The sequence below is a fragment of the Stegastes partitus genome, unplaced genomic scaffold (genome assembly GCF_000690725.1).
Source record: "Stegastes partitus isolate 25-593 unplaced genomic scaffold, Stegastes_partitus-1.0.2 Scaffold2485, whole genome shotgun sequence".
NCBI classification, from domain to species: Eukaryota; Metazoa; Chordata; class Actinopteri; family Pomacentridae; genus Stegastes; species Stegastes partitus.
The window spans coordinates 84,142-94,978 of record NW_007580216.1 but is presented as its reverse complement, the minus strand read 5'-3'; the positions used below and the strand labels follow the sequence as shown (position 1 = coordinate 94,978).

The 10,837-nt window shown below is 45.6% G+C and overlaps 1 protein-coding gene across 1 annotated transcript; it reads left to right on the top strand.

The window, feature by feature from the left end:
* The first annotated feature begins 517 nt into the window (after positions 1 to 517).
* On the top strand, positions 518 to 9,694 carry lhx4 (LIM homeobox 4). The gene is given in 8 exon segments (XM_008305362.1): positions 518 to 544; positions 546 to 618; positions 621 to 809; positions 3,815 to 3,986; positions 5,705 to 5,907; positions 6,272 to 6,426; positions 7,696 to 7,867; positions 9,306 to 9,694. Coding segments are annotated over 8 exon segments (1,380 nt in total).
* Positions 9,695 to 10,837: the final 1,143 nt, after the last annotated feature.

The following is a 10,837-nucleotide window of genomic DNA, read 5'->3' as shown; positions in this document are numbered from 1 at the left end:
AGGAGGATTGTTTTCGAGGGGAAATGTGAACAGTTACAGTTTTTGGTTGTTGCACATGCACCCCTTCATGCGTAAAAGCCTCCCAGCTGACTGAGGAACGCAGTGAGCGCGTGCGTGTGGCTGATCATCTATGAAACTCACATTCCTGCGTTCTGGAATCAGATTTCCTCTTTCTTTATAAATTGTTTTATTGACAAACTGATTGATCCTCGTTCTCCTGGCTGCACGCTCGGCCACCCTCCTCCTGCTGCTGTCCAGAGGAGCCCTGCTGGCCCGGGGCCCCTCCGGGAGCCACTGCAGTGAGCTATTTATGGTCTCCACAGGACCAAGGTCCCGCCTCTCCGGAGACATTTTCATACAGCGCGCTCCCCTCCTTCTCCTTTCTCCTCCTGCGCGCTCCTCACACCTATCCGGGATGCCGTCCGCCCCCGGGGGCCTCCTCTCCCCGCGCTCCCATTGGCTCCCGGCGAGCCTCCGCCGCGCTGACGTCAGGCCCCCGCCGCCCCTGCAGCGCTGAATGGACCGAGCAGCCTGTCTGAGCCACTTCCAAAACAGCTCGGCACGGCACGGCGCAGCACGGACGAGCGTTCCCGGGGATTAGAGAGGATACGGAGCACAGTGGAGACCGAGGCCTCGACAGCAGCATCATTCCTTCTCCGCGCAACACAGGACGGGGGAGCGCGCCCACCGTGCTGCGGGTGTATGTGTCTGTCTCCCGGTTTGGCTCACGATGATGCAAAGTGCGGCGGTCCTACCGACAGAGAGTCCTGTGAAGAGTTTACCGGAGATTCTCGGAGTGCCACTGCAACGTAAGACATCTTTTTCCTTTTTCTGCCTTTTCCCAGCCGCTTGGCGAGCTGCGCTGCGGAGCTTTCTGCAGCAGGGAGACGCCGAGGAGACCAGAGCCTCCAGATCCACACGTACAGGCCGATTATACGATGGTTTCAGGGTGTAAAAGTAGATTCTGCTGCTGCTTCTCGGCCTCGAAGGCGAGCAGCAGAACAGCCCGCAGGTCCAATTAATCTTCCAGTGTTCTGCGCAAAAAGCTTCCATCCATCCTCGGATAGGAGGGGAACCAACAGAAAAGATGATTTCTGCTGTGAAGCTTCTCTAGTTTGGCCTCAAACTTCGCAGCAGGTTGTCGAGCTTCACACTGAACCTCCCGCCTGTTAATTTGTAAACGAGGCTGGACGGTCAGAGATCAGACGCAGTTGTCATCACCCATCAGACCAACACGCAGCCGCTGACTGACACTCGTTACTGGGTCAAAGCTGAAGCTCCCAACACTTCAGCTTTCAGGCTCTGAGGGAGGCCTGCGTGTGCACATGTCACAATTACAGCAGAATTATTCATTTGTGGCATTTTTGTGGAGGGTTGGAGCAAATATTATTCATAATATTGTAATTATTTTCCACTTTAAAGCATCAGAAACGAGAAACAGCTCACATGTGTTGAGCTAATCTGCTCTGTGCCAGGCCCCCCTTTCATAATCTCTAATTATTTAAAGTAAATTGTACAGAAATGCAACAAAAAATTAATCCACAGCAACATGGGGGGAGATAATCACTGGAATGCTGCTTGATTTCAAAACTGATAATTATTTAAAATTAAATATTTAAACTTTTATATAGATTTTGCTTCCACATAACTTAAAAAATTACAAATGTAGATTCTTCTATTTAGAGCCAAACTGCTGCTGCAACCCTGGATTTAAGATGAGTTTTGTGCGAACCTGACTGGAGCAGCAGAGCCTATATGTGGTCGGCTTATGCTCTTTAATTTTATAAATCGAGACAAGATTAAAAGATTGGATAAAGATCCTGCCACTCAGCCCCCCGCAGCGCTCATCCTGGATTTAAACCTGGATTATTTCAGGAATAAAAAAAAAAGCACAGGATGCACCTGTGCATTTATAATAATAATAATAATAATAATAAGAATAATAATAATAAGAATAAGAATAATAATAATAATAATAATAATAATAATTCCATCCACATGAACACAAACCCTCAGCGTGTGGACAGAAGCTGCTCCTCTGCTTTTATTCTTTCTCTCCCGTTAAATGTGATGAAGAGGCAGCAGACAGATAACCAGATATGAAGAAGGCTCCTGAATGCACGAGGCTTCCTGTCTGTCGGTGCCAAGAGTCGTGCTGCTTCCTTTCAGCACCATCCTCTGTCCAAAAAAAACACCCGCTCTGCTCCATGCAGACACATTTAAAACGTCTCTTTTCTAAATGATTTTCTTCACTCTGTGTCCGTGCAGGATGCTGCTGAATGCTTTCTGTGCATTTGCTGGATTTCAGGCTTCAGGCTCACATGCTGCACATTTGCTGCCTCCTGCACTAAAACACCAGCTCGTGGTGCGATTCTAACACCGAGCTATTTGCACAATTATTCCTATTTTCTCTTCATTTATTGTGTTTAATTCCAAGTGCAAAAGGCTGCACAGGAATATTAGGATCTGTGCGTTTTTAAATATACATTCCTATAAACGCTGTGTGGCTGCAGAGCTGCTGCTGTGATGGGATTAAACAGCTTTGTTCGGTTATTGTGAGATGATTTCACGGCCGAGATGTTTCCTCTGCAGCTCAGAGTCTCTCCATGTGTGTGTTTTCAGGTTCATGGTGGGTTTTGCTGCTCATTTCTGCTCTGTATTGATTTTTCTCTAACGGCTGTGTGACCAAGAGAAGCTGCGAATAGAAAGAAAAATGATGCTTTTTGCAGAATATGTTGATTTATTGTTGGTTTATACATGGTAGAGGAGCATCTTGTGCTAAATTAGTTCGCTGGTTATTTGTGTAATTTATTAGAATGGACAAAATAAATATAAATAGTAATGTCGGGCTGCATTCAACAGTCATCCAGACGTGGAAAACGAATAAATATAGAATCTGGTTTTGATTTTGAAGGAAAAATTCCCTGAATTGAATTTTGTTTTTTAAAAATTCGCAGTAAATTCAGTTCTAATTGATAAATCTGTTATTTTTTAAACACTAAAACAACGTCCTGAACACGTGTGTTCTGCTGCTGCAGGTTTCATTTTTCACATCCACAGAACCGAGCCGTGATCCCGCCTTGACCCTGATCCACACCGAGGAACCGGCTCACCTGCTCACGCTGGCTGCAGCCTCACTGCTCCACAAAATCCTTAGCAGATTAATTAAGATCGAGACAGAGCTGGCTAACCAAATTAGGAGGAGGAATAAAATCAATATTTCGTCAGAAAATTATTTTTTCCTGCGCTGCAGGAGAACAGATCAGCACCTTGGACAGAGACGGAGCAGCAAAACACTGGAAACGTGGATTTCACGTGTTTTTTTCACGACAGTTTTATGAAAATGCACCAATTTATAACTTAATAAAATAAATAGGAAAGAACCACGATTAAAGGAGGTAAAAATATCTTTAAATATAAAAAGTAACCTTTATAAAAACTAATTAATGCTTTAAATTCAGTAAAGTTGTATTCTAATTCTAATTCTAAATGATGTTTATCAGACATTTAAATGACTAAAACACAGAATGAAGTTCTGCTCCATCACAGTGTAATCCTAAATATCTTTTTATTATATATAGATAACAGAACTACAGCTGCATGTGAATAAAACAGAAGCTTCACTGTCTGATCTGAGCTTCTGCACTTTTTAAAACCGAGCTGCAGGCTGCAGGTCCATGCAGAAGGATTTCATCTCCACTGGTTTTACGCCTGTTTCTGTTTCCTGGTGGATGAAAGTGAAAGTGTGTCTGCTCGGAGCTTCACCTGTTCTTGTGCCGGCTCGGATTGACCTTGTGCCGCTGTTCCCCTGCAGAGATCCCTCAGTGTGCGGGCTGCAGTCAGCACATCCTGGACAAGTTCATCCTGAAGGTGCTGGACAGACACTGGCACTCCAAGTGCCTCAAGTGCGCAGACTGTCAGACTCCGCTGGCGGACAAATGCTTCTCCCGGGCTGGAAGCGTTTACTGCAAGGAGGACTTCTTCAAGTCAGTACGATTCTTACTCTCATTATTTTACTCTCATTGTTTTAATGATGCTCCTGTTGCCTGCTGGTCATATTATTGGCCAAATTATGTGCGTAAATAGAAAGAATTTAATTCATTGTTTGGGTCTTTTTTCTCAAAATACTGATTCATGCATTTAAACAAAGGCAAAGAAAGAAAACCAGTTTAACTGCGCTGCACAGCTACAGATATGCGCAAAAGAGCGCGTTTAAAGTGAAAGTTTGGTGCAAATTGCGCAGATGGGAATGAATGCAGGTATTAACAATAAACACAGGATGAGTGTTTGAGCCTTTCCTAAGAGCAGGAATGAGAATAAATCACTTAAGAAATCCAAACAAATGATGTAAAACCAGAAAAAATTAAATATATGACAGAAAGAAACATTTGAACGATTCTTGTTATAAAAAGCGAATTAAATTAGAATTAAATAGTAAATTGGATTCAGTGTCAATTACTAGTTTGGAATATATTACATTATATTTCAATATATTATATTACATTGTATTATATTATGTTGTTTTATATTATCAGCCTCTATTCTATTCTAGTCTTTAATTATAATAGTTTATTTACACAATATGCAGTATTAGCATTTAGTATATTTCATTTTTATTAGATTTTTACTGTTACGTTTCCATTTCTTTTAAAGTCACATAATAACAGAATATAACTGATTTAATCTCAGTTGGTTATTTACAGAAACATTTGATCAAATTCCTAATTTCTGCACCAAACATCTTCACCGGAAGCTGCTTGTTGAGTTGGATTGTTGATGATTTTACAGCCTTTCAGACGCCTTCACTGCTCTGTTATAAATGTTTAAATGATTTAGTTAAAGGCACCGTGCTGGATGTGTCTGCTCATGTGTTCATAGTTAATTACCTTCCTGCATGTGATGCTGATGCTCATCAGCTCCATCATGGTGCTGCTGCAAATAAATTCACAATGAGAAATCCCTTTTTTATTTTACTATCTTTTTGCCATTTCGCCTCCTTCTTTCAACGATTGGATTTCTGAGGCATTACAGAAGAAAATTGAGTTTGACTTTTATCCAAAACAGGATCAGCAGATCTGGGCTTTTTACTAAATCATGTTTGAAAGGTTTTAATGCTCGGAGCTCCATGGAGGCCTCTAAAGAGCTCTGGAGCCTCGCTGGGAGCTAACCGTGTTAGCTGACCCGGGGGGCGGTGGGGGGGTCGCTGCTGGCATGTTGCATGAAAACACGCACACGCATGAAAACACGCACACGCATGAGCAGACACACACAGACTGAGCCGTGATCTGGAGGCTTCACCTTGCTCTTTTTTTGTGGGCTGCTGCTGTGATTTAAAGCCTCTCCTGAGTCAGTGTTTTATTGGTTCTCCTCAGGGTGTGTTTACTGTGAGCAGCCCTCCTCCTCCTCTTCATCTTCCTCCTCCTCCTCTTCATCTTCCTCCTCCTCCTCCTCTTCAGCTCTCAGTGCTTCATCTGCAAACACATCAACATGCAAACATGCGCGCACGCACACAAACAGCCGCGCATTGATCCCGTCCATCCATCAGGCTGCCGACAGATCCATCGTTAACAGAAAAGCATCCAGCGCCGCTTCTATGAGAACAGACGCGGTTCCATCCCTCCACCCACCTGAAGAGCCACGATGTGAGGTTTTAATCTGTCCCTGCACCAGATTCTCAGACGGCCTCTTCTGTGTTTGCTTGCAGGCGTTTTGGGACGAAGTGTGCGTCATGCCAACAAGGCATCCCGCCGACGCAGGTGGTGCGGAAGGCGCAGGACTTCGTGTATCACCTGCACTGCTTCGCCTGCATCATGTGCAGCAGACAGCTGGCCACCGGGGACGAGTTTTACCTCATGGAGGACGGGAGGCTGGTGTGCAAGGTGGACTATGAGACGGCCAAGCAGAACGGTAGGTGTGCCGGGAGGGTGTCGCTCCACCAGCAGAACCGCTCCTGACCGTGCTGTTGGTCTGTGCGCGTGTTTGCTGCCTCCCCTCCCTCCACCCGCTTCTCAGATCTCCATGCAACTCTGATTGATTATGTAAATTGAAGCAATGCTCTTATATGGTGCGGTTCCAATAACTCCGTTCCTCTGGCACCGGCTAGATTTATGTCCTCTGCTGTGGGAGTGGGACACACGCACAAGGACAATAATACACTCCCACGCGCCGCCGTGCACTTCATTGTGGCGCGCGCAGGAGGCCGAGGCCGCGCCCCCGGTGACAAATGTGAGAAGGAGTCGCTCACGTTTGTGTTGTTTTTTTTTTTTTGCAGACGACTCGGAGGCGGGGACCAAGCGGCCGAGGACCACCATCACCGCCAAGCAGCTGGAGACCCTCAAAAGTGCCTACAAGAACTCGCCCAAGCCGGCACGCCACGTCAGAGAGCAGCTGTCCTCGGAGACGGGTCTGGACATGAGAGTGGTTCAGGTAGAGCAGCAGCATCCAGTCACTCACAAACAGCTTCTTCAGACCAACTTTAGGTCCAACACTTTATCCCCACGTGAACCTAATGAGGCCTTCAGGCTGGTTCCACCTTCTTCCATTAAAGTCCACCTGAATCCAGACTTCTGATCCGCTGCCAAACATCTCCAAAGTGTTCAGAGGAATTTGGATCTTCTACATATTTATTATATTTTATAATTCTACTCAACCAATCAGGCCTTTGTTGTCAGAGCTCCTAAATGTCCCAAAGAGCTAAAAAGCTTCAGTATCATTCACATCACACATGCAGATGTTACTGGAATGATCCTTTTTCCATAAATTGACTCTAATGTGGTGGATTTTCTCACCTAGTCGATGTGAAATCACACCCAAAGCTTTATTTTTAATATTAATATTGTGTTGTTCCATCTTAAATCATCAGAAGTCTTCTGCTCAATCATCTCTGAACTGTTCAAAGCTTTCTTTTTATTATAAACTATGAACATTTAAGATGGTATCCATTAAATTTTTACATCAGATTTCAATTTAATTTGATTATTTTGATGTTCTTTTCATGACTTTTGTGCTCCTTTAATGTTTCTTACCACAACTTTTTAGTTTAACATGTTAAAATATTATTTTCTGAGATTTTTTTGCATGTTTATTATGATAAACACATGATTTTGTATCAAGCACCTCATCGTTCATCATATTCTCACTTTACATTCAGTACAGAAGCTGTTTTGGGTCAAAGTGCTGCCAAACTCTGTAATGTGAGAAACTAAACTGAAAATTAAATTTGATTATCAAGATAATTTGAAAATGTATAAGAAACAATCAGATCTTTGTTTTAAAGCTTCTGAATGCTGCAACAACAAAAGGGCTCAAAGGCTTTTAAATTATTCAAATTACAAATGCAGACATAAACGTAAAACTCCTTTAATTATCAAGTCACTTTAATGTGGTGGATTGTTTTTAATATTAGTGACTTTTTTGTTTTGCTTTAATAGTTATTGCCAGAAATGTCCAGTTTTGCCAGTTAAAATAGTATTTTAAAGTGATTTTGGGGGATTGTTTTCATTATATTTCATCATATTCCAACACGACATTCAGTAAAGATGCTGTTTTGGGTCAAACAAAATGGTTTCAAGAGTTTCTGGTTTGAAAAAAAATGACTTGATGTCAGATTAAACCACAAAAACACTATGACTAACTGGATCAGTCCTGGGTGGTTCTGATCATTATTTTCATGGTTCTTGTCATCATCTCTGTCAGGTTTGGTTCCAGAACCGGCGAGCGAAGGAGAAGCGTCTGAAGAAGGACGCGGGTCGACATCGCTGGACTCAGTTTTACAAAAGTGTCAAACGCAGCCGAGGAGGAACCAAAGTGGAGAAGGAGAGTTCGGCCGACGACGCCGGGCTCAGCGACAGCGAGCTGAGCTTCAGAGGTGAGTGGAGCTTGTTTCAGGGAGGCGTCCCTGATGGGGGGTCGTGGTGCTGATGGGATCAGGGTTCTGATGGGATCAGGGTGCTGATGGGATCCGGGGAGCCCACGAGCTGCTCAACGACACGGCAGGGATTCACTGCGTCTTTGTGGCATTTCATTTGTTTCCTTTGCGTTCCTGGATGCGCGGCGTCGCTCTCAGCCAAATCCAAAATGGCATCTCATTTCACATTCCCCTCACACGTCCCGCTGGCCGCTGACGCATCCTCCTGTTTGTCGCCATGATGGAGCTCAATGCAACAGAGACAGAGAGAGAGAGGGCGAGCGAGGGTCCTTAGTGGGACGCAAACGGCGTCTTGGACATCCCCATGTTATTTAATGTCCACAAACCCCGTTTTGGGCAGTCGTAAAAGTCTCGGAGCCACTTTTAAAAAGGAGGCCATTTTTATGAGAAATGAAAACATGGTGACAGAAACTCTATAAAGCATTCGAGGCTTTTAGTCAATTAGAGAGAAAGCTCGCCGGGGCTCTGTTGTTATTGAAGCCGCCCAGGGGAGGGATTGAGACGGAAACAAATATCGTTGGAGAACAACATCCTTTCTCACTTCCTCACGACGGAACCAAAATGCTTTTTGAACACTTTAGAGTCTCGGCGTTCCTCCGAGAAATCCACACGACGCTGCCACGGCGACGGGACTCCTAAAGCACTTAACTGTATTGGAATAAAACACAGTGTTAGTGGTAGACCGATCATCGGCCTGGATGATTATCGATATTTGGCATTTTTGGTGTTTTTATTGACCGATCATTGATCAATAAATGCACTCCTTCAGGTCTGATGCAGCTTCCTCGCTCCGTCTCAGAAAAAGACTCTCAAGCAGAGACACAACTAAACAAGAAGCCGTCGCTACAAACCAGGAAGTTAGCTTCTCTCATGGTGGCTAACGGCTACGCTAACGGCTAGCGGCTAAGTTAGAAGATGAACCTGAAACAGTCAATAAAGAACTGCAGGAGACGAACTGATCGATCTCAGTTGATCCACAACAGAGGAGATAATTTAATCCCTTCTGTTTGTATTTTATATTTTCAGCTACAGTGACCCTCATTCGTGAAGAAGTCTAGTTTTGAACGACAGCTTTTCTGCCTTCACAACGTAACGTGTATCAGGGCGCCGCTATAGCTCACCTGGTTGAGCTGGTGTCCCATCTACAGGGGCTATAACCCCCGACGTGGAGGTCATGAGTTCGAATCCCACTCATGGTCTTTCCGGTCTCTCTCTCCCTCGACTGCACCATCGAATAAAGACAAAAATATCCCCCCAAAAAAGATTAAAAAACCAAAAAACCTTAAAGTACATCGACACCAAACATCGGCCCCGTATCGGTCGATCCCTTCACTACGGTGTGCTGTTCAGATTTTCACGCTCAGTGTTTCCTCTGCAGACGACCAGGTCCTGTCGGATCTGGGCCACACCAACGGGCTGTACGGCAGCGTGGGCGACATGACGAGCGGCGCGGTGCTGAACGGCGGCTTCTCGGTGGACGCGGCGGGACAGACCTACCACGACATCCGGGCGGGGAGCCCCTACGGCCTCCCGCAGTCGCCCTCCTCCATCGCCTCCCTGCCGGGCCACACCCCGCTCCTCAACAACCTGGGCTTCAGCATGGACAGTCTGGTGGCGCCGGGCGGCCCGGGCGGCGTGGGCCAGGCTCTGAGGGCCATGGCGGGAGGCCCCACCTCAGACCTCTCCACGGGCAGCAGTACGGGATACCCCGACTTCCCCACCAGCCCGGCCTCCTGGCTGGACGAGATGGACCATTCCCAGTTTTGAGTCCGTGGCAGGCTTTTGACATTTTTGTTTTTCCTCCGGGACTGGCGCGACTCGGCGAGTCGAGGTGCGTAGTCCGGGACAAAAGCAGTGAAGAACACCTCCGCGCTGAATGTTCAATCTCAACACTGTATCATACGATCTTTTGGTTGACTTTCTGTTCTCGGTTCTCTGACTGGATTACGCTCGCAGGGGGGAGACGACCTCAGACCAGAGTCCCCCGACGAGAGCCCGGAGGCACCTGCATGCTTCTGATTCATACCGAGTAGGACTGCTGTCTGGCCATATCAGAGCCTTTACATTGGCAATGCACTTTACTCTCCTCTTCTTTTTTTTCTACATGTGTGGACAGGAGTGCAGAGATAGAGATAGAGACAGAGAGAGAAAGAGGAGAGACATATGCACAAGGCAAAAAAAAAACACAGTGTTTCATTTTGGGAGGGAAAATTTACAAGAACTGTGGCACAAGTGTGAATTTTGAACCATGCTGATGTTTTTTAAATGTATTGCTGAAGCTTACAAGTTAGTAGGGAAGTAGATGGTCCGTCCGTCCGTCCGTCCGTCCGTCCGTAGAAGCTCCCCCCGTTTGGACGACGGAGGCGAACGCTGTCGAGCTACACAGCAGGTCTCTCTTCTATATTTATAGGTGCTTGACTTGTTCCCGTCGGCCCCAGAGGACGTCTGTCAGTATTCAATTATCTCGCCGGGAATCAAAAGTGTTTGAGGAGGTTTTTTTTCCACTTCTGGTGATTCGTTCGTCCCCCTTTTTTTTAAAAAAAGAGAAGAAAATAAAATGCACAGATGTGTGAGATTTCCATTCCTTTCGCGGAGGACGTTAAGGCATCATGAGTATTAGCAGATAAAATAAAAAGCTCCCTTCGTGATGGCTCTTCTGTTGCTTCGGTCTGATCTCTCGGTAATCTACTGGGTTCGCCTGCTATCAACCTACTTACTGCCCCCAGATGTGCTGCCGTCCTGCTGCCTCCGTGTCAGGGGGATTAAAGCGTTCAGGGCAAATCACAGTTCAGGCGACTTCAGCTGCGTCTTCAAACGCCTCCCGAGCAACAACTCAGATCCGTTTCTGTTTGACTCGACCTGTTGAACGTTTTGGTTTGCTTCAGACATCTCAGTCCGTTCTCATTTATC